Below are 24,000 nucleotides of genomic sequence, written 5' to 3'. Positions count from 1 at the left end.
TCGGTGGAAGAGGATGGCTCCGCGTCGGCTGCTTTGAAGATAGCTCCGCTCCGGATGGATGAAGATTGAAGACGCCGCCTGGAAGAAGACTTCTATTGGATGGAAGACCTCTTCAGCACCCCTTGGATGAAGACTTCTATCGGATGGAAGACCTCGTCATCGTCCCTTGGATGATGATTTCGGCCCAGCTGGGTGAACACGACTCAAGGTAGGGAGATCTTCAGGGGGGTAGTGTTAGGTTTATTTAAGGGGGGTTTGGGTGGGTTAGAGTAGGGGTATGTGGGTGGTGGGTTTTAATGTTGGGGGGGGGGTTGTATTTTTTTTAAAGGCAAAAGAGCTGTTTACTTTGGGGCATGCCCCGCAAAAAGCCCTTTTAAGGGCTGGTAAAAGAGCTGGTTACTTTGTAATGTAGAATAGGGTAGGGACTTTTATTATTTTGTTTTTATTTTATTTTATTAGGGGGCTTAGATTAGGTGTAATTAGTTTAAAATTCTTGTAATCTTTTTTTATTTTCTGTAATTTAGTGGGGGTTTTTTGTACTTTAGTTAGTTTATTTAATTGTAGCTACTTGTAGTTAATTAATTTAATTTATTTAATGATAGTGTAGTGTTAGGTTTAATTGTAACTTAGGTTAGGATTTATTTTACAGGTAATTTTGTATTTATTTTAGCTAGGTAGTTATTAAATAGTTAATAACTATTTAATAACTATTGTACCTAGTTAAAATAAATACAAAGTTGCCTGGGTTGAACTTTCGCTATGGTCAGACTCCCATTGATTCCTATGGGATCCGCCGCCTCCAGGGCGGCGGATTGAAAACCAGGTACGCTGGGCCGGAAAAGTGCCGAGCGTACCTGGTAGTCATTTGATAACTTCCAAAAGTAGTCAGAGTGTGCCGAACTTGCGTTCGGAACATCTAGAGTTACGTAAGAATCGACCTGTGTCGGACTGAGTCCGGCGGATCGAAGCTTACGTCACAAAATTCTACTTTTGCCGGTGTGTAGGGCTTGATAACTAGAGGCCCAAGTCTGCTTTACAGCAGATTCCCTTTACTCCAAAGCATTGCTGTTCACACAGCTTATAAGCTTAGTTAGGGTTAGTGCAGTGATTTATAACCATTCCAGGACAGACTGTTTCGTGGTTTTTGCCACTCATCAGCTGGGAGAAGGTTTGAATCACTGCTGGGTGAAGTTGACTTCGGGCAAAATACAACATTTAAAATTAGGGGGAGGTAAAATGTGAGTTTAAAATTCTCCACTACGCACAAAATATAGAGAAAATAACTCATTGTGTAGTTCATTAACAAATCTAGACAGGCCAGAAGGCTTGTTTTTCCCACAGAAAACCTCTGAAATACATTGTTTCTGTATAAATTTTGTTTTTATTGTTTGAAGTTCACAAGACATACACAAAGTAAACATGTTGTATCCACATAAGCATAATAAAAAATTACAGAGCATTATCATCCATGTCTCTTATTATATAGCTAGCTTAGCAGTACTTTATTTCTACTACTATACATAATATTAGTTTTATTCATGTAGAACACTAACCTAATAAAAAAGAAACGAACCTCAGCATTTTCTAGTCATTGAATTCAGAAGGTACTGAAAAAATAAAAATTCTTATATATTTAAACTAAAGTTACTACCAGAAATTGACTTAGCGTTTCACTAATCTTACCTGTACTATACCATATTCTGTAAACCGTCCTTAATAAGGAAGAGGGGGGTTAGGACAAGTTGTTCAGGGGGAGTGAGGGAGGGGAAAAAAAAAAAAAGGAGAAAAAGAGAGACAAGAGAGACAATATATAACAGAGGATTTCGATTGTAATTATATATTATTTCTATATCTCCTAATAAATTCTAGCCATTTGTGTTCAAATCTATCTTGATGATTAGTTCCCTGATTAAGACCATCAATATGTTCTATTTGATATTGTGCATGAAGTAAGAAAGTTAAATTGTTGATTGTAGGTTCCCTAGTGGCTTTCCAGTTTTTTAGGATAAGATATCTGCCTCCCAGAATTACTGTATTAATAAAATAAGTATTAGGGACGTATTCCCCAAGGTCTCTCAAATTAACCCAAAAAAAATATATGCTGTAACTCTATGCGTATCTGTATATTCAATAATCTATTCATCCAGAACTGGATTCGCTGCCAAAATTGCTGGATCTTGGGGCAGCTCCAGAACATGTGAACCAGGTCGGCACTGATGGAACTACATTGAGGGCACAGATTTGAGACATTCCCATACCATCTATTTAAAGTAGCCGGTGGTATATACATGCGATTCAAGATTTTAAACTGATTCTCGCCATGATGCGGAAAGAGTTGCATGTTCTACCGCAATTATACTCTGTTTTATTTTATATGGATCCATATTTTGAATATCCTTAGCCCACTTTGCAGATATCTCTAATATATTTATTTCCCCGGTCTCCGTTTGTACCATCCAATACCAGTAACTAATTGACCGTTTACCCGCTTTAAAAAGAGCAAGCCCCATTTTAATACCCGGGTGTACCCATTCCTTGGTACAATTTTTGATAGTTTCATTATACCAGTGGCGAACTTGTAAATAGGCATAAAATTCTGTGTTGTTAAGTTGGAACTGGTCTCTAAGCGCTGTGAATGTATACACCCGGGTAGTTTCTGGGTCCCTAAACTGAGATAAATATTTGAGTCCTAGTATAGCCCATTTATTAAACATTTGACTCTTGATACCTGATGGGAAGCAAGGGTTCCCAGGAATAGGAACTAAGTTCGAGATCAGCGGGTTATCATTCATGCTGATCTTAATACCGTGCCAGGCTTTAATGATATGAAACAAAGTGGATTTATTTTTGACCATGTGTGGTAATTTCTTAATCGGGGAGTGTAATAGTGCCTGTAGGTCATATGGCAAAACTAGTTTTTGTTCTATTTCTAAAGACGCCACATAGTTCCCCCCAGTAAGCCAGTCCATAGCTACCTTTGCCAAACATATTCTATTGTAGCTACAGAAATTTGGTAACGCTAGACCCCCGTATTGTCTTAACTGTGACAACTTCTGTAAAGCTATACGCTTTTTGCCACTACCCCAAATAAACAATCTAATGGAGCTATTTAAACGCTTAAGATCAGATTTTGTTATTGGAATTGGGATATTTTGCATTAAATACATCAATTTAGGTAAAGTAATAATTTTTATCAAGTTAATTTTTGCCGTCATTGACAGAGGGAATTTTGCCCAATTTCTAAGCTCTATCTGTATTTTATTTAGCAGCGGAGTAAAATTCAGAGAGTACCATTCTGCCGGATCGGTACTAATCTTAATACCCAGATACGTAATATATGAATACGCTATTTTAAAGGGTGGAGTATAGCCATTACTTGCAGATTTTATTATCCATAGTAAATCTGATTTTGCTGCATTTATTTTATATCCCGAAAATGTTCCAAATGTATTAATTATTTCCAATAGAGTAGGGATCTCTGATTCAGGGTTGTTAAGGAATAATAATAAGTCATCTGCGTATAGTAATAATTTAAGATATTTATCTCCTAACAGAATTCCTTCTAGATGCTTATTTAACATAGTTGCCAGTGGTTCAATTGCAAGGTTGAAAAGAAGGGGTGAGATCGGGCAGCCTTGTCTTGTACCTGTCAGAATATGGAAAGTTTCTGTAGGTATGCCATTTACCAACAACACTGCAGAAGCATTAGTGTATAAAGCTTTGATACCATTTAGATAATTACCACTAAAGCCAAATTGTCGCATTGTAAAAAAAAGATGGTCCCAGGTAATCGAATCGAATGCCTTCTGGGCATCTAGCGAAAGGATTGCCGGTTTTATTCGCCTATTTATGCATTCTGGTCGGAAAAAAACTAAAAGAAGTAGGATTTTACGAATACTAGCCGTTGGATTTCGATGTAACATGAAATACATTGTTTCTAATGCAGAAAAGGATTCTGGGTAAGATATGCAAATTAGGTTCACAATGACACACCTTTTTACTTTGTCTGCTTTTCAGCAGATTCCCTTTACGCCAAAGCATCGCTGTTCACACAGCATATAAGCTTAGCTAGGGTTATTTTGCGCGTAGTGGAGGATTTTAAACTCACATTTTTTACATCCCCCTAATTTTAAATGTTGACACACACACACATATATACCTACATATACACACCCACATTCATATAGTATATACAGCTCTGGAACAAATGAAGAGACCACTGCTAAATTATTAGTTTATCTGGTTTTAGTATTTATAGGTTTGTGTGAGTAAAATTAACATTTTTGCTTTATTCTATTAACTACTGACAAGATTTCTACCAAATTACAAATAAAAATATTGTCATTTAGAGCATTTATTGCAGAAAATGACAACTGGTGAAAATAACAAAAAAGATGCAGTGTTTTCAGACCTCTAATAATGCAGAGAAAACAAGTTCATAATCATTTGTAAGCATCACAATACTAGTGTTTTAACTTAGCAAGAATTCAGAAATCAATATCTGGTGTAATAACTATGTTTATCAATCACATCGTTCATGCGCCTTGGCTGCGCTCCACCAGTCTTTCACATCGCTGTTAGGTGACTTTATGCCACTTCTGGAGCAAATAAATGAAGCAGGTCAGCTTTGTCTGATGGTTTGTGACCTCTTGATCACATTCCAGAGGTTTTCAATGGGGTTCAGGTCTGAATATTGGGCTAGCCATGACAGGGTCTTGATCTAGTGGTCCTCAATCCGCACCTTGATTGACCTGCCGGCTGTGTGGCTTGGAGCATTGTCCTGCTGGAAAAAAATAATCCTCATAGTTGGGGATCATTGTCAGAGCATAAGGAAAACATAATTTATGTAAGAACTTACCTGATAAATTCATTTCTTTCATATTAGCAAGAGTCCATGAGCTAGTGACGTATGGGAATATACATTCCTACCAGGAGGGGCAAAGTTTCCCAAACCTCAAAATGCCTATAAATACACCCCTCACCACACCCACAAATCAGTTTAACGCATAGCCAAGAAGTAGGGTGATAAGAAAAAAGTGCGAAAGCATAAAAAATAAGGAATTGGAATAATTGTGCTTTATACAAAAAAATCATAACCACCACAAAAAAGGGTGGGCCTCATGGACTCTTGCTAATATGAAAGAAATGAATTTATCAGGTAAGTTCTTACATAAATTATGTTTTCTTTCATGTAATTAGCAAGAGTCCATGAGCTAGTGACGTATGGGATAATGACTACCCAAGATGTGGATCTTCCACGCAAGAGTCACTAGAGAGGGAGGGATAAAATAAAGACAGCCAATTCCGCTGAAAAAAATCCACACCCAAAATAAAGTTTAAATCTTATAATGAAAAAAACTGAAATTATAAGCAGAAGAATCAAACTGAAACAGCTGCCTGAAGTACTTTTCTACCAAAAACTGCTTCAGAAGAAGAAAACACATCAAAATGGTAGAATTTAGTAAAAGTATGCAAAGAAGACCAAGTGGCTGCTTTGCAAATCTGATCAACTGAAGCTTCATTCCTATACGCCCAGGAAGTAGAAACTGACCTAGTAGAATGAGCTGTAATCCTTTGTGGCGGAGTTTTACCCGACTCGACATAGGCATGATGAAACAAAGATTTTAACCAAGATGCCAAAGAAATGGCAGAAGCCTTCTGACCTTTCCTAGAACCGGAAAAGATAACAAATAGACTAGAAGTCTTTCGGAAATCCTTAGTAGCTTCAACATAATATTTCAAAGCTCAAACTACATCCAAAGAATGCAACGACTTTTCCTTAGAATTCTTAGGATTAGGACACAATGAAGGAACCACAATTTCTCTACTAATGTTGTTAGAATTCACAACCTTAGGAAAAAAATTAAAAGAAGTTCGCAACACCGCATTATCCTGATGAAAAATCAGAAAAGGAGACTCACAAGAAAGAGCAGATAATTTAGAAACTCTTCTAGCAGAAGAGATGGCCAAAAGAAATAAAACTTTCCAAGAAAGTAATTTAATGTCCAGCGAATGCATAGGTTCAAACGGAGGAGCTTGAAGAGCCCCCAGAACCAAATTCAAACTCCAAGGAGGAGAGATTGACTTAATAACAGGTTTTATACGAGCCAAAGCTTGTACAAAACAATGAATATCAGGAAGACTAGCAATCTTTCTGTGAAAAAGAACAGAAAGAGCAGAGATTTGACCTTTCAAGGAACTTGCAGACAAACCTTATCCAAACCATCCTGAAGAAACTGTAAAATTCTAGGGATTCTAAAAGAATGCCAAGAAAAAGGATGAGAAAAACACCAAGAAATGAAAATCTTCCAGACTCGATAATATATCTTCCTAGATACAGTTTTACGAGCCTGTAACATAGTATTAATCACAGAGTCAGAGAAACCTCTATGACTGAGAATCAAGCGTTCAATCTCCATACCTTCAAATTTAAGGATTTGAGAACCTGATGGAAAAAAGGACCTTGCGATAGAAGGTCTGATCTTAACGGAAGAGTCCACGGTTGGCAAGTGGCCATCCGGACAAGATCCGCATACCAAAACCTGTGAGGCCATGCTGGAGCCACCAGCAGAATAAACGAACGTTCCTTTAGAATCTTGGAAAAAGAACTATAGGCGGAAAGATATAAGCAGGATGATACTTCCAAGGAAGTGACAATGCATCCACTGCTTCCGCCTGAGGATCCCTGGATCTGGACAGATACCTGGGAAGCTTCTTGTTTAGATGAGAAGCCATCAGATCTATTTCTGGAAGTCCCCATATTTGAACAATCTGAAGAAATACCTCTGGGTGAAGAAACCATTCGCCCGGATGTAGCGTTTGGCGACTGAGATAATCCACTTCCCAATTGTCTATACCTGGGATATGAACCGCAGAAATTAGACAGGAGCTGGATTCCGCCCATACAAGTATTCGAGAGACTTCTTTCATAGCCAGAGGACTGTGAGTTCCTCCTTGATGATTGACATATGCCACGGTTGTGACATCGTCCGTCTAGAAACAAATGAACGACTCTCTCTGTAGAAGAGGCCACGACTGAAGAGCTCTGAAAATTGCACGGAGTTCCAAAAATGTTGATTGGTAATCTCGCCTCCTGAGATTCCCAAACCCCTTGTGCTGTCAGAAACCCCCATACAGCTCCCCAACCTGTCAGACTTGCATCTGTTGAGATCACAGTCTAGGTTGGAAGAACAAAAGAAGCCCCCTGAACTAAACGATGGTGGTCTGTCCACCACGTCAGAGAGTGTCGAACAATCGGTTTTAAAGATATTAATTGAGATATCTTTGTATAATCCCTGCACCACTGGTTCAGCATACAGAGCTGAAGAGGTCGCATGTGAAAAACGAGCAAAGGGAATCGCGTCCAATGCAGCAGTCATAAGACCTAGAATTTCCATTCATAAGGCTACCGAAGGGAAAGATTGAGACTGAAGGTTTCGATAAGCTGAAACCAATTTCAGACGCCTCTTGTCTGTCAGAGACAGAATCAAGAACACTGAATCTATCAGGAAACCTAAAAAGGTTACCCTTGTCTGAGGAATCAAATGAACTTTTTGGTAAATTGATCCTCCAACCATGTTCTTGAAGAAACAACACTTATAAAAGACTGGAAAGGTTCTTTCTAGTGAAAATGAGCAAAGGGAATTGAATCCAATGCTGTGGCCATAAGACCTAAAACTTCTATGGATATATAGCAACTGAAGGAAATGATAGAGACTAAAGGTACCGATAGACGGAACCCAATAACATTATCCCTTGTCTGATAGAGACAAGGACAGTGACACAAACTATCTGGAAACCTAAAAAGGTGACCCTTGTGTGAGGAATCAAGAGCTTTTGAAAAGAAGATCCTCTAACTATGTCCTGAAGAGTAAGTGAATCATATGAGATTCCGCATCCTCAGAAAATAATCTGAATGAAAACAGAAAAATGAAAATATGCATTTATTGTATCTAATGAAAACAAATAATGCTATCAAAGACCATAAAAAGGCAAAATAGTTTGAATAAAACTCCAAAACCCGGTTCCTCAAAAGGAACTGGAAGAAATACCCCAGAAGATTCCCGGTCTGAGCAGCGCTTGAACCCCATGGGTGCCCAGCCATGCTTCAACAGTACCCAAAATATATAGGACAGAAACACAGTTAAAGAAAGTGTTAGCCTTACTGGAATAAAATCAAAGAAATTTGGACAAAATAAATTTCAAAGAAGCCTTAACCTGCCCCTTACCAGCCAAGCTGGAATACGGCACGTACATCGCAAAATTAGGGAGCTGATTTCGAACTCCAATTATAGACATGTTACTTGGGAAAGAACTCAGGAATTCGTTCCTTAATAAGAACAACCAAACTAGTATAAGCTTAAAGTTTTAGTCTTAGAACTCAACCTTGAAGTCCAGAGTAACAGTTAAGAATTGAATCCAATTATAAAACAAATAATTGATTATCTTAGAACAAAAAGAAATATGGATTTTTTTAATTTTTTTTTTAAATCACAAAATTCTTCTAGCTAAAAAAGCTAAAGACATAGATTAACCCTCATTTGCGAAAATATTCAATAAAATGAAGACACAAATGAAATTATTAGCATGATAGTCCAGTTTAAAGGACCAGCCAATACAGTGGACTTGCATAATCAATAAATGCAAAACAACAAGACAAATGCAACAGCACCTAGTCTAGTAAATGTTGTCCCTTTAAAAATGCTAAAATAAATCATAATCTGATACTTGATCTTAAAGTAAACAGAAAAAATGAAGCAATTGCAATATCCAAATAAATCACAGGACCAAGAAAAGTATCTGAAACTAAATAATTTTCCATAAATAAGATACAACTATCTAAAGGAAAATAAATACTATTTTGCTATAGAAACAATAGCATAATTAGTAGAATTAGAGATAGCCCAAATAAATTGGAGAACCCTCCAAATTGAGTTTAACTGCTGGCAAAGAATATAGTTTAAAACCTTTGAAGAAGGAATAAAAGAAAATTCTCAGCCTATTCCATTCCCTAGTATAGGGAATTGGAAAGAAAACCTCTGAAGAAATAAATAGGCAGAAATAATGTCAGCTAGTCTTAAAGAACTAGTTACCTTAATATCCAAAATAATCAACACCTTTTCAACAAAGAACAAATGTACTTTAATAATAGAAAAATAATAAAAAAGTAGATTTGTTAGTGTCAATATCTGATGAAGAAAATTTCTGAAAAAAACATCATCAGAGAAGGATAAATCAGTATGTTGTTGGTCATTTGAAACTTCAATAATTAAAAAAGAAGTGAAAAAGACCTAAAAATTTTATTAGAAGGCACGAAGTCAGACAAAGCCTTTAACATAGAATCAGAAAAATATTTCTTATAAGTCTTCTAAATATTTCTTGTAAGAAAAGAAAATATAGAAAGCATAAATACTAATGGATTCCGCATGTAAAAGTATAACATAATAACTTATTACAAACCATAGCTAAAGATAAACATTTATAACATTTAAAATAAATGAACTTAGCTTTGGTAGAACTGAAACTCAGTTAAGCGTTTTTCCAAAAGTGGCTTCTGATTCAGAGTCCATCTGAGACATCTTGCAATATGTAATAGAAAAAACAACATATAAAGCAAATTCCTTAAATGACAGTTTCAGGAATGGGAAAAAAATGCCAATGAACAAGCTTCTAGCAACCAGAAGCAATAAATAATGAGACTTAAATATTGTGGAGACAACAATGACGCTCAAATTTTTTAGCGCCAAAAAAGCCGCCCACATTATTTGGCGCCTAAACGCCACATCCGGTAACGCCGACATTTTTTTGCGCAAAAACGTCAAAAAATGACGCAACTTCCGGCGACACGTAAGGAACGTTGAACATCCTGAATCAAGGCAAATAAATGTTTAAACACATATATTTAGAACTTTATATAAAAGTGCCCAACCATAGCTTAGAGTGTCACAGAAAATAAGACTTACTTACCCCAGGACACTCATCTACATGTAGTAGAAAGCCAAACCAGTACTGAAACGAGAATCAGTAGAGGTAATGGTATATATAAGAGTATATCGTCGATCTGAAAAGGGAGGTAAGAGATGAATCTCTACGACCGATAACAGAGAACCTATGAAATAGACCCCGAAGAAGGAGATCATTGAATTCAAATAGGCAATACTCTCCTCACATCCCTCTGACATTCACTGCACGCTGAGAGAAAAACCGGGCTCCAACCTGCTGCAGAGCGCATATCAACGTAGAATCTAGCACAAACTTACTTCACCACCTCCACAGGAGGCAAAGTTTGTAAAACTGATTTGTGGGTGTGGTGAGGGGTGTATTTATAGGCATTTTGAGGTTTGGGAAACTTTGCCCCTCCTGGTAGGAATGTATATTCCCATACGTCACTAGCTCATGGACTCTTGCTAATTACATGAAAGAAACAAGTTTTCTTCCAGGATATCCTTGTACGTGGCTTGATTCCTGTGTCCTTCACAAAGATAAATCTGCCTTATTCAAGTCTTGCTGAAGCACCCCCAGATCATCACCGATCCTCAACCAAATTTCACAGTGAGTGTAAGACACTGTGGCTTGTAGGCCTCATCAGGTCTCCGTCTAACCATTAGATGACCAGGTGTTGGGAAAAGCTGAAAATTGGACTCATCAGAGAAGATGACTTTACTTCTGTCTTCTACAGTCCAATCCTTATGGTCTTTAGCAACCTCAGCCTGGCTCTTTGCGTCTCATTGATGAAGGTTTTTTTTTCTAGCTGTGCATGACTTCAGCCCTGTTTCATACCATCCTCGCCGTGCTCTTCACCCCAGCTGCCTTTTGCCATTCATTTTGTAAATCACTTTAGGTCTTCTTACATTTGTTGAGTGACATTCAAATGAGTTGGCGGTCATCCTGGGCAGTGGAGAATCATTTTCACCCTATGCCAGTCTGTAGCATTGTTTTGCCCAATGTCTGCTGCTTGACCTTGTTCTTATAAACCGCTGTATTTTAAATTTTAAGGATAGAAGCACCCAGACACTTACTGTATCCCTCTGTCAGTAAAGCCAGAATTGAACCCTTCTTTTCCTCACTCTTTTCCTTTCAACTCTCGTCATGGTCAATAGTTATTTTTTTATTCCAACTACTTTTGAGGTACTACTAGCACTGCTTTAGCCATGGTCCTACTGCAAGAGGATAGTGATGACCACAGCAGTGGTTTTTATAATTTTCCACATTAAATAAGATTTGGTTCAGACGATCACCTAATCAGTAACTCATTAAATAGAATGTGCCTGTGTTGGTAAAAGACACAGCCCCCGGAATTGAATGGCTGTCATACATATAGAGATGCTGATTTAAGAAAAAATTCCAGAGCTGTGCCTATATTTATTTTTTACAAGCAGGGACATTTTAAAGAAGATACTTTATAAAGAATATCCAGGCCCCAAGCACCAGTATGATAAATATGTACTGAGCCCCAGTCAGATATACTCCTTGTATAAAAGAGGACACTGAACCTTTAATGTTGTAACTCATGCCTGGTTGGAAGTTAGATCTATCCAGGGACGTATTAAGGCATAGGCCAACGAGGCCGGTGTCTAGGGCAGCAGATTTTTAAGGGGCAGCAGAATTTTGAGTCCCTAGGGCCACTCTACTGAACTCAGGGCCGGGTGGCTAAATCAACCAGGGCCCGGCTATTGCTATCCTATAGGATTGTATGTGGGTGTGCATGACGTGGTGACAGTGGAGGCGGAGCTCACTTGCGCAGCCTGGCCTGAGAGGGAATGCGGTATTCTTCCTGGCTCCACCGCGTGATTGAGACTCACACAGACTACACAGTGCAGTGTGCACTACACAGTGACCACTGTGAAACAGCATATGCCTTTCTCCCTTCAATACATCTTCATTAGGCATTAAAATACTTAGATTAGTCACTAAATAATTGTACATTTACGGTTTGTCTATCTGTCATACATGCAAAGAATAAGTATTTATTGCTGAATCTATACAACTATGTGACTTAAAACACAACTGAAAATATGTTGTATGCATTTAATACATTCAGAAACAATACAAGTATATACTTTATTATGATTGTATCATGTGACTTTATCCCCTAGGATACAATTCCTAAACCTATCATAACTACTGTTGTATTTTTTAAGTACTTTTAAAGGCCAGTTTGTATATTCATTACATATTTATCCAAGCAGATATTTTGCTTAAAGGGACATTAAACACTAAATACATGCTAGATAGAATGATGAATTCAAAGAAAAGATTAGTCCTCTGCGCCTAGAATATATACGCACTAGCTCAGCTGTGGCTTCCAATTAAGCAACAATAGAATCCTTAATTGGTTCATCCCTTCTGACTCAGTACAATAGAGAAGTTGGCGCACAAACAATTGTAACACAATGAAGCATAAGAGTCAATATTGCATCCTAATTCCACAGAGTGCATATGCATCAAACATATAATATACCTGCTCTGCTCACCAACTGAGAGAGTTATTTCTGAGAAAGAAAATGCTGCTTTTAGTCATTTAACAGACGAGTCTTTCTTTACTAAACTGCCCTGGTGACAGGGACATAAAAACAGCACAGGAGCCCTTTGCAGCTTCTGGGTGGGTGTTACCTTGTTCCTGTCAGTCAGCCCAGAAGCTCTACTGTCATTTGCAGTTACATAAAACAATGTGCTTTCCTATTGGCTGTTACATTGTAAAGCTACAGCTTTTTCTCTCATGGTTTAAAGAGATACAAATGTTAGAATTAAACTTTCATGATGATCATCAATTTTTTTTTTACTTTACTTCTATTATCAAATGTACTTGATTCTCTTGGTATCCATTGTTGAAATGCATACCTAAATAGGCTCAGGAGCGGTAATGCACTACTGGGAAATAACTGCTGATTGGTGGCTACACACATATACATGTCATTGGCCCTACCTAGCTCTTAGTAGTGCATTGCTGCTCTGGAGATGATTTTTATCTATGTGTTTAATCTTGTTGCTGGGTTAAACACATAGTTATAGGTAAACAATGGTGCAATAATAACATGAGCTAAAACATTAGATCATTGTGTGCCCCTTTAAGCAGTTCTTTGTAGTGATATGTAGATAGAATGGATTTGCAAAGTATCATTTGTTTTATAAAGTTGAACACAGGTGTATAATGTGAGTGCACTGCTGCAATAGGGAGCGTTGTACCAGGAACCTTTACATCTCATTAAACAGAGAATCCTTCAGCTGATCACAGAAACAACTCGCGCTTATGACAGATAATGTACGCAGTCCTCGTGGTAATGTAAAAGTAGTTTTTTTAGAAAACATAATGTTCACGTGTATAACAATCAGCTGGGTGCTTTCAGTTCTTAGATGTGAGAATCCGGGGCCTTGTACTACACTGATGTATATGCCCAGGAATCACACTCAGATTGTGCATTAAACAGAAGAAATTGCTGGAAGTAACAACATGAATGTGATGGCTAAACTCAGGATCTGGCGCTTACCTTCTCTCCTGGCGTAACAGATATGCGCCAAACGCAGTGCGTGTATGAGGCATAGCCACTCGGGTACCCCGGTGCAGAAAAGTTCCCACTGGAATCTTGCAAGGTTTCTCCGCAAACTAGAGAGAGTAAATAATAAACACTAAGCATATGAACTCTAGAGGTGAGGCGAACAGGAAACGCAATACCGACCCATTACTGGCTGACAAACTACCACTGATTTATTAAAGTGACACAGGTTAAAAAAAGCGAGGTGGGTTTCACCACAGAACCATCTTTTTTACATAAAGAAAATAATACCCTGATTTAATATGAGGAGAACTAGTACATAAGAGGTATTTCAGGTATTTATCATCTAGGGACAGGGGAAGAATGTAAATAATTCACAGACTACAAATTCACCAGTTTTACCAGGAACGTTTCCACCTATGGGCTGGATTACGAGTGGAGCGGTAGTCTGCGATCACACATTAAGCTTTTGCGTGTTGGATTGTGTGCTTATTACAGGTTTGCACGAGCGCTAACCCGACATGCGTAAAAAGCCAAAAATATTGTGCAAACGCGATTGCGTTCAACCAAATGTACTAACCCAACATGAAATATAAATATTTCACATTTCACTCAGCTAGATTACGAGTTTTGCGTTATGATTGAAAAAGCATCATTATGGCCCATAACGCTGCTTTTTCCCTAACGCTGCTACTACAAGCCTTGGTAGCCTGTCAAGCAACGTCAGTACCGCACTTTTAAAAAAGTCCTTTTTCAATGGGACTCCCATAGCGCCGGTATTACGAGTTTGCCTGGGAGGCCAAAAAAGTGAGTGGTACAATCTATAACCACAAGATCCGTACCGCCATCAAAAGTCAGTAGTTATGAGTTTTATGCTACAAAGCTGTAACATAAAACTCATAACTAAACTGTCACAAAGTGCACTAACACCCATAAACTACCTATTAACCCCTAAACCGAGGCCCTCCCACATCGCAAACACTATAATACATTTATTAACCCCTAATCTGCCACTCCGGACATCGCCGCCACTATTAAAATATATTAACCCCTATTCCACCGCTCCCCGTCATCGTTGCCACTATAATAAAGTTATTAACCCCTAAACTGCCATCCCCAACATCGCCGCCACCTAAATAATGTTATTAACCCCTAATCTGCCGCTCCCGATGTCGCTGCCACTATACTAAAGTTATTAACCCCTAAACCTCTGGCCTCCCACATCACTACCACTAAATAAATCCATTAACACCTAACCCTAACGTAACCCTAAACCTAACCCTAACCCCCACTAACTTTAACATAATAAAAATATATCTAAATTAAATTTACAATTAATAACTAAAGAAACCTATTAACCCCTAAACCGCCAGCCCCCCACATCGCAACAAGCTAAATTAAACTATATTAACCCTTAAACCTAACCCCCCTAACTTAAATAGAATTAAAACACAGCTAAACTAAAGTTACAATTATTAACTAAATAATATCTATTTTAAAATAAATACAAACTTACCTGTAAAATAATACATACTAATAGTTATATTGTAGCTAGTTAAGGTTTTATTTTTATTTCAAAGGTAAGTTTGTATTTATTTTAACTCGGTAGACTAGTTAGTAAATAGTTATTAACTATTTACTAACTACCTAGTTAAAATAAATACAAACTTATCTGTGAAATAAAACATAACCTGCCTTAAACTAAAACCTAACATTACAAAAAAAACAAACACTAAAATTACTAAAAATGAAAATAACTAAATTTCAAAAAGAAACAAATTATCAAAAATAAAAAAGAATTACACCTAATCTAATAGCCCTATCAAAATTAAAAAGCCCCCTCAAAATAAAAAAACCCTAGCCTACAATAAACTACCAATGGCCCTTAAAAGGGCCTTTTGTGGGGCATTGCCCCAGATAAATCGGCTTTTACCTGTAAAAAAAAATAAAAAAATACAAACACCCCAACAGTAAAACCCACCACCCAATCAACCAACACCCCCAAATAAAAACCTGCCCAGACCCTAATCTAAAAATAAAACCCACCCAAAAAACCATTAAATAAACCTAACACTAACCCTTGATTATCCACTTACAGTTATTGAAGTCCTGCTTGAAGGATCCATCCAGCTGGCAAGAAGTCTTCATCCGGGCGGCCTCTTCCATCTTCATCCAGCCAGCGAAATCCTCATCCATCCGGCAAGAAGTCTTCATCCAGACGGCATCTTCTATCTTCATCCATCCGGCGAGGAGCGGGTCCAGCCTGAAGACATCTGGCGCGGAGCTCCTCTTCAATACGGTCTCCGCCGTAAACTGGAACTTGAATGCAAGTGACGTCATCCAAGATGGCGTCCCTTGCATTCCTATTGGCTGATGTCAATCAGCCAATAGAATTAGAGCTGCTAAAATCCTATTGGCTGTTCCAATCAGCCAATAGGATTTAAGCAGCTCTCATCCTATTGGCTGTTCCAATCAGCCAATACGATTGAGCTCTCATCCTATTGGCTGATTGGAACAGCCAATAGGATGAGAGCTGCTCAAATCCTATTGGCTGATTGGAACCTTTCAGCCAATAGGAATGCAAGGGACGCCATCTTGGATGATGTCACTTGCATTCAAGTTCCAGTTTACAGCGGCGACCGTATTGATGAGGAGCTCCGCGCCGGATGTCTACAGGATGGACCCGATCTGCGCCGGCTGGATGAAGATAGAAGAGGCCGTCTGAATGAAGTCTTCTCCGGCTGGATGAAGATGGAAGAGGCCGCCTGGATGAAGATGGAAAAGGCCGTCCGGATGAAGACTTCTTGCCGGCTGGATGGATCCTTCAAGCGGGACTTCAATAACAGTAAGTGGATAATCGGAAGTTAGTGTTAGGTTTATTTAATTTTTTTTTGGTGGGTTTTCAGGGCAATGGGGAGCTTAGGTTAATTTTTTATTGGGGGGGTTGGTTGGGTGGTGGGTTTTACTGTTGGGGGTGTTTGTATTTTATTTTACAGGTAAAAGAGCAGATTTCTTTGAGGCAATGCCCCACAAAAGGCCCTTTTAAGGGCCATTGGTAGTTTATTGTAGGCTGGGGCTTTTTAATTTTGATAGGGCTATTAGATTAGGTGTAATTTTTTTTTATTTTTGATTATTTGTTTCTTATTTTTTGTAATTTAGTTATTTTTTAGTAATTTTAGTGGGGTTTTTTGTAATGTTAGGTTTTATTTCACAGTTAAGATTGTATTTATTTTAACTAGGTAGTTAGTAAATAGTTAATAACTATTTGCTAACTAGTCTACCTAGTTAAAATAAATACAAACTTACCTGTGAAATAAAAATAAAACCTAAACTAGCTACAATATAACTATTAGTATGTATTATTTTACAGGTAAGTTTGTATTTATTTTAAAATAGTTATTTAGTTAATAATTGTAACTTTAGTTTAGCTGTATTTTAATTCTGTTAAAGTTATGGGGGGTTAGGTTTAGGGGTTAATATAAGTTTAATTTAGCTTGTTGCGATGTGGGGGGGCTGGCGGTTTGGGGTTAATAGGTTTCTTTAGTTATTAATTGTAAATTTAATTTAGATATATTTTTATTATGTTAAAGTTAGTGGGTGTTAGGGTTATGTTAAGGTTAGGTGTTAATGGATTTATTTAGTGGTAGTGATGTGAGAGGCCAGGGGTTAATAACTTTAGTGTAGTGGTGGCGATATCGGGAGCAGCAGATTAGGGGTTAATAACATTATTTAGGTGGCAGCGATGTTGGCGGTGGCGGTTAATAACTGTTGGCAGGCGTCGGCGATGTTAGGGGCAGCAGATTAGAGGTGTTTAGACTCGGGGTTTATGTTAGGGTGTTAGGTTTAAACGTAACTTTTTATTTACCCATAGACATCAATGGGGCTGCGTTACGGAGCTTTTCTTTCCGCGATCGCAGGTGTTAAGACTTTTTTTGTTGCCAGCTCTCCACGTTGATGTCTATGGGGAAATCGTGCACGAGCACGTCAAAGCAGCGCTTGTATTTGGGTGTGGTATGGAGCTCAACGCAACCATATCGCCCACGCAAGCCTGCTTTTTAAAAACTCATAACAACAGTGCTATAGGGAGGTGAAATAACGCCGCTTGTGTGGAGGTTGTTAAAATCCCTATAGCGCTCAAAACTTGTAATCTAGTTGACTGTTCTTCATATAGCAGAATATGTTCTATTTATTCTTAAATATATATATTTGTACATATATCTGATGTAGAACATACATATATATATATATATATATATATATATACACATACACCTGTATATAATCATCTAGATAACACAATTTATGCTTAACTGATAAATTTATTTCTCTTGTGGTGTATCCAGTCCACGGATCATCCATTACTTGTGGGATATTCTCATTCCCAACAGGAAGTTGCAAGAGGACACCCTCAGCAGAGCTGTAATATAGCTCCTCCCCTAACTGTCATAGCCAGTCATTCGACCGAAAATAAGCAGAGAAAGGAGGAACCATAGGGTGCAGTGGTTACTGTAGTTTAAATTTAAAAATTACCTGCCTTAAAATGACAGGGCGGGCCGTGGACTGGATACACCACAAGAGAAATAAATTTATCAGGTAAGCATAAATTGTGTTTTCTCTTGTAAGGTGTATCCAGTCCACGGATCATCCATTACTTGTGGGATACCAATACCAAAGCTAAAGTACACGGATGAAGGGAGGGACAAGGCAGGTACTAAAATGGAAGGAACCACTGCCTGTAAAACCTTTCTCCCAAATATAGCCTCCGAAGAAGCAAAAGTATAAAATTTGTAAAATTTTGAAAAAGTATGAAGCGAAGACCAAGTCGCCGCCTTGCAAATCTGTTCAACAGAAGCCTCATTTTTAAAGGCCCAAGTGGAAGCCACAGCTCTAGTGTAATGAGCTGTAATCCTTTCAGGAGGCTGCTGTCCAGCAGTCTCATAGGCTAAGCGGATTATGCTTCTTAGCCAAAAAGAAAGAGAGGTTGCCGGAGCCTTTTGACCTCTCCTCTGTCCAGAGTAGACAACAAGCAAAGCAGATGTTTGACGAAAATCTTTAGTAGCTTGTAAGTAAAACTTTAAAGCACGGACCACGTCCAGATTGTGTAATAGACGTTCCTTCTTCGAAGAAGGATTAGGACACAAGGATGGAACAACAATCTCTTGATTGATATTCTTGTTAGATACCACCTTAGGTAAGAACCCAGGTTTGGTACGCAGGACTACCTTATCCGTATGAAAAATCAGATAAGGAGAATCACATTATAAGGCAGATAGCTCAGAGACTCTACGAGCCGAGGAAATAGCTACCAAAAAAAGAACTTTCCAAGATAAAAGTTTGATATCTATGGAATGAAGAGGTTCAAATGGAACTCCTTGAAGAACCTAAAGAACCAAATTTAAGCTCCATGGTGGAGCAACAGGTTTAAACACAGGCTTGATTCTAACTAAAGCCTGACAAAATGCCTGAACATCTGGAACATCTGTCAGACGCTTGTGCAAAAGAATAGACAGAGCAAAAATCTGTCCCTTTAAGGAACTAGCTGACAATCCTTTTTCCAAACCTTCTTGGAGAAAAGATAATATCCTGGGAATCCTGACCTTACTCCATGAGTAACCCTTGGATTCACACCAATAAAGATATTTACGCCATATCTTATGTTAAATTTTCCTGGTGACAGGCTTTCGTGCCTGTATTAAGGTATCAATAACTGACTCGGAGAAGCCACGCTTTGATAAAATCAAGCGTTCAATCTCCAGGCAGTCAGCCTCAGAGAAATTAGATTTGGATGGTTGAAAGGACCCTGAAGTAGAAGGTCCTGTCTCAGAGGCAGAGACCATGGTGGAAAGGATGACATGTCCACTAGATCTGCATACCAGGTCCTGCGTGGCCACGCAGGTGCTATCAGAATCACCAATGCTCTCTCCTGCTTGATCTTGGCAATCAGTCGAGGGAGCAGAGGAAACGGTGGAAACACATAATCCAGGTTGAAAGACCAGGGCGCTGCTAGAGCATCTATCAGTGTCGCCTTGGGATCCCTGGACCTGGATCCGTAACACGGAAGCTTGGTGTTCTGGCGAGACGCCATGAGATCCAGTTCTGGTTTGCCCCAACGATGAATCAGTTGTGCAAAAACCTCCAGATGGAGTTCCCACTCTCCCGGATGAAAAGTCTGACGACTTAGAAAATCTGCCTCCCAGTTCTCTACACCTGGGATATGGATAGCTGATAGGTGGCAAGAGTGAATCTCTGCCCAGCGAATTATTTTTGAAACTTCTAACATCGCTAGGGAACTTCTTGTTCCCCCTTGATGGTTGATGTAAGCTACTTTGGACCTGTCCTGAGGAAGGGCATGACCTTTTCCTCCAGTGATATCAGCAATAATCTCCTTCAAACCAGGCCCGAATAGGGTCTGCCCCTTGAAGGGAATGTTAAGTAGCTTAGATTTTGAAGTCACGTCAGCTGACCATGATCTAAGCCATAGCGCTCTGCGCGCCTGTATAGCAAAACCAGAATTATTAGCCGTTAGTTTAGTCAAATGAACAATGGCATCAGAATAAAAGAATTGGCTAGCTTAAGTGCTCTAAGTTTGCCAAGTATGTCATCCAATGGAGTCGCTACCTGTAAAGCCTCTTCCAGAGACTCAAACCAGTATGCCGCAACAGCAGTGACAGGGGCAATGCATGCAAGGGGCTGTAGGATAAAACCTTGTTGAATAAATATTTTCTTAAGGTAACCTCTAATTTTTTATCCATTGGATCTAAAAAAAAGCACAACTGTCCTCGACAGGGATAGTAGTACGCTTTACTAGAGTAGAAACTGCTCCCTCCACCTTAGGGACTGTCTGCCATAAGTCCCGTGTGGTGGCGTCTATTGGAAACATTTTTCTAAAAATAGGAGGGGAAGAGAACGGCACACCTGGTCTATCCCATTCCTTATTAATAATTTCTATAAACCTTTTAGGTATTTGGAAAAACATCAGTACGCACCGGCACTGCAAAGTATTTATCCAGTCTACACAATTTCTCTGGCACTGCAATGGTATCACAGTCATTCAGAGCAGCTAAAACCTCTCTAAGCAACACGCGGAGGTGTTCAAGCTTAAATTTAAATGTAGAAATATTAGAATCAGGTATCTTTCCTGAGTCATTAGCATCACCCACTGACTGAAGCTCTCTTTCCTCAGCTTCTGCATATTGTGAGGCAGTATCAGACATGGTTCTTAAAGCGTCAGTATGCTCTGCATTTTGTCTCACCCCAGAGCTATCTCGCTTACCTCTAAGCCCAGGTAGTCTGGCTAATACCGCTGACAGTGTATTATCCATGACTGCCGCCATGTCTTGTAAAGTAAACGCTATGGGCGCCCTAGATGTACTTGGCGCCATTTGAGCGTGAGTCCCTTAAGCGGGAGTCAAAGGGTCTGACACGTGGGGAAAGTTAGTCGGCATAACTTCCCCCTCGTCAGATTCCTCTGGTGATAAATTTTTTAAAGACAGAAAATGATCTTTATTGCATAAAATGAAATCAGTACATTTGGTACACATTCTAAGAGGGGGTTCCACCATGGCTTTTAAACATAATAAACAATGAGTTTCTTCTATGTCAGACATGTTTATACAGACTAGCAATGAAACTAGCAAGCTTGGAAAACACTTTAAATCAAGTTAACAAGCAAATATAAAAAACTGTACTGTGCCTTTAAGAGAAACAAATTTTGTCAGAATTTGAAAAACAGTGAAAAAATGCAGTAAATCAAACGAAATGTTTACAGTGTGTATAATAGGCTAACAGAGCATTGCACCCACTTGCAAATGGATGATTAACCCCTTAGTTCAAAAAACGGATCAAAAAAACGAAATAGACGTTTTTTAACAGTCACAACCAACTGCCACAGCAAGCTGTGGCCCTACCTTCCCCAATAAACGACTTTGGAAAGCCTTTGGGCCCTTTAGAGATGTCCTATAGCATTCAGAGGGCCTTTGAGGGAAGCTGGATGTCACAGTTTGTAATTTTAACTGCACCAACTGTAACTTTTATACTACAACAGTGGAAAGCCTCAGGAAACATTTAAGCCAGCCATGTGGAAAAAACTAGGCCCCAATAAAGTTTTATCACCAAAGCATATATAAAAACGATTAAACATGCCAGCAAACGTTTTATATTGCAATATCATAAGGGTATTACCCCTGGGAGTAAGCATGATACCAGTCGTTATTAAATCACTGTATTCAGGCTTAACTTACATTAATCCGGTATCAGCAGCATTTTCTAGTGTTTTCCATCTCTAGAAAAAATTATAACTGCACATACCTGATAGCAGAATAAACTGCACGCCATTCTCTCGCTGAAGTTACCTCATCTGTGTAATCCCCTCAGACATATGTGAGAACAGCAATGGATCTTAGTTACAACCTGCTAAGATCATAGAAACCTCAGACAGATTCTTCTTCTATTTACTGCCTGAGATAAAATAGCACAACTCCGGTACTATTTAAAAATAACAAACTTTTGATTGAAGAAAATAAACTAGCTATATTTAACCACTCTCTCCTACAACGTCCTTGCTTGTTGAGAGTTGCAAGAGAATGACTGGCTATGACAATTAGGGGAGGAGCTATATTACAGCTCTGCTGAGGGTGTCCTCTTGCAACTTCCTGTTGGGAATGAGAATATCCCACAAGTAATGGATGATCCGTGGACTGGATACACCTTACAAGAGAAATGTAGTTATATCTATTTATAAATATAAATACTTAGAACATATTCTTCATTGGAATGTGAAATATTTACAGTAAATACATAGTTAATAAACATTATTAAATAATAATATTGCATAAAATTGCTTTTTCATGTTTTCAGGTATTTGACTGCAAAGGGCTCCAATGCACATCAATTATGTCTTAATATGTATACATATGTATATATGTGTTAATATGTGTATATATGTCCGTAAATACATACATATGTACACACACACGTACACACACATGTACACAAACACATATGTACACACACACATGTACACACATATGTACACACACACACACACACATGTACATACATATGTACACACGCACACGTACACACACACACGTACACACACACACACACGTACACACACACACGTACACACATGTACACACTTCACATGTACACACACACACACACACACATGTACACACACACACACACATGTACACACACACTCATGTACACACACACACACACACTCCACGCAAGAGTCACTAGAGAGGGAGGGATAAAAATAAACAGCCATTTTCTGCTGAAAAAATAATCCACAACCCAAAATATAAGTTTATTCTTTAAAAGACAAGAAAAACTTAAAACATCAGCAGAAGAATCAAACTGAAACAGCTGCCTGAAGAACTTTTCTACCAAAAACTGCTTCTGAAGAAGCAAATACATCAAAACGGTAGAATTTAGTAAATGTATGAAAAGAAGACAAAGTTGTCGCTTTGCAAATTTGATCAACTGAAGCTTCATTCTTAAAAGCCCACGAAGTGGAGACTGATCTAGTAGAATGAGCTGTAATTCTCTGAGGCGGGGCCTGACCCGACTCCAAATAAGCCTGAAGAATCAAAAGCTTTAACCAAGAAGCCAAGTAAATAGCAGAAGCCTTCTGACCTTTCCTAGGACCAGAAAATATAACAAATAGACTAGAAGGCTTCCTGAAATCTTTAGTAGCTTCAATATAATATTTCAAAGCTCTCACCACACCCAAAGAATGTAAGGATCTTTCCAAAGTATTCTTAGGATTAGGACACAAGGAAGGGACAACAATTTCTCTACTAATGTTGTTAATTCACAACCTTAGGAAAAAATTTAAATGAAGTCCGCAAATCTGCCTCATCCTGATGAAAAATCAGAAAAGGAGATTCACAAGAAAGAGCAGATAACTCAGAAACTCTTCTAGCAGAAGAGATGGCCAAAAGGAACAACACTTTCCAAGAAAGTAGATAAATGTCCAAAGAATGCATAGGCTCAATATGGAGGAGCCTGTAAAGCCCTCAAAACCAAATTAAGACTCCAAGGAGGAGAGATTGATTTAATGACAGGCTTAATACGAACTAAAGCCTGTACAAAACAGTGAATATCAGGAAGTTTAGCAATCTTTCTGTGAAAAAACCCCCAGAAAGAGCAGAGATTTGTCCCTTCAAGGAACTTGCAGACAAAACCTTATCCAAACCATCCTGAAGAAACTCTAAAATTCTTGCAACTCTAAAAGAATGCCAAGAGAATCTATGAGAAGAACACCATGAAATGTAAGTCTTCCAAACTCGATAATAAATCTTTCTAGAAACAGATTTACAAGCCTGTAACATAGTATTAATCACTGAGTCAGAGAAACCTCTATGACTTAGCACTAAGCGATCAATTTCCATACCTTCAAATTTAATGATTTGAGAACCTGATGGAAAATGGACCTTGAGACAGTAGGTCCAGCCTTAACGGAAGTGGCCAAGGTTGGCAGCTGGACATCCGAACAAGA

At 38.5% G+C, this 24,000-nt stretch overlaps 1 protein-coding gene across 1 annotated transcript in view; it reads right to left on the bottom strand.

The window, feature by feature from the left end:
- The window catches only part of TLL2 (tolloid like 2), a 610,754-nt gene that overhangs the window by 146,032 nt on the left and 440,722 nt on the right, over positions 1 to 24,000 (bottom strand). Inside the window, exon 8 of the mRNA XM_053691878.1 lies at positions 13,488 to 13,603. Coding sequence (XP_053547853.1) covers positions 13,488 to 13,603 — 116 coding nt within the window. The remainder of the gene's footprint in view (positions 1 to 13,487; positions 13,604 to 24,000) is intronic.

The sequence above is a fragment of the Bombina bombina genome, chromosome 9, assembly GCF_027579735.1.
Source record: "Bombina bombina isolate aBomBom1 chromosome 9, aBomBom1.pri, whole genome shotgun sequence".
NCBI classification, from domain to species: Eukaryota; Metazoa; Chordata; class Amphibia; order Anura; family Bombinatoridae; genus Bombina; species Bombina bombina.
Note: the sequence above shows the minus strand (reverse complement) of the source record. Positions and strands in the feature narration are given on the sequence as shown.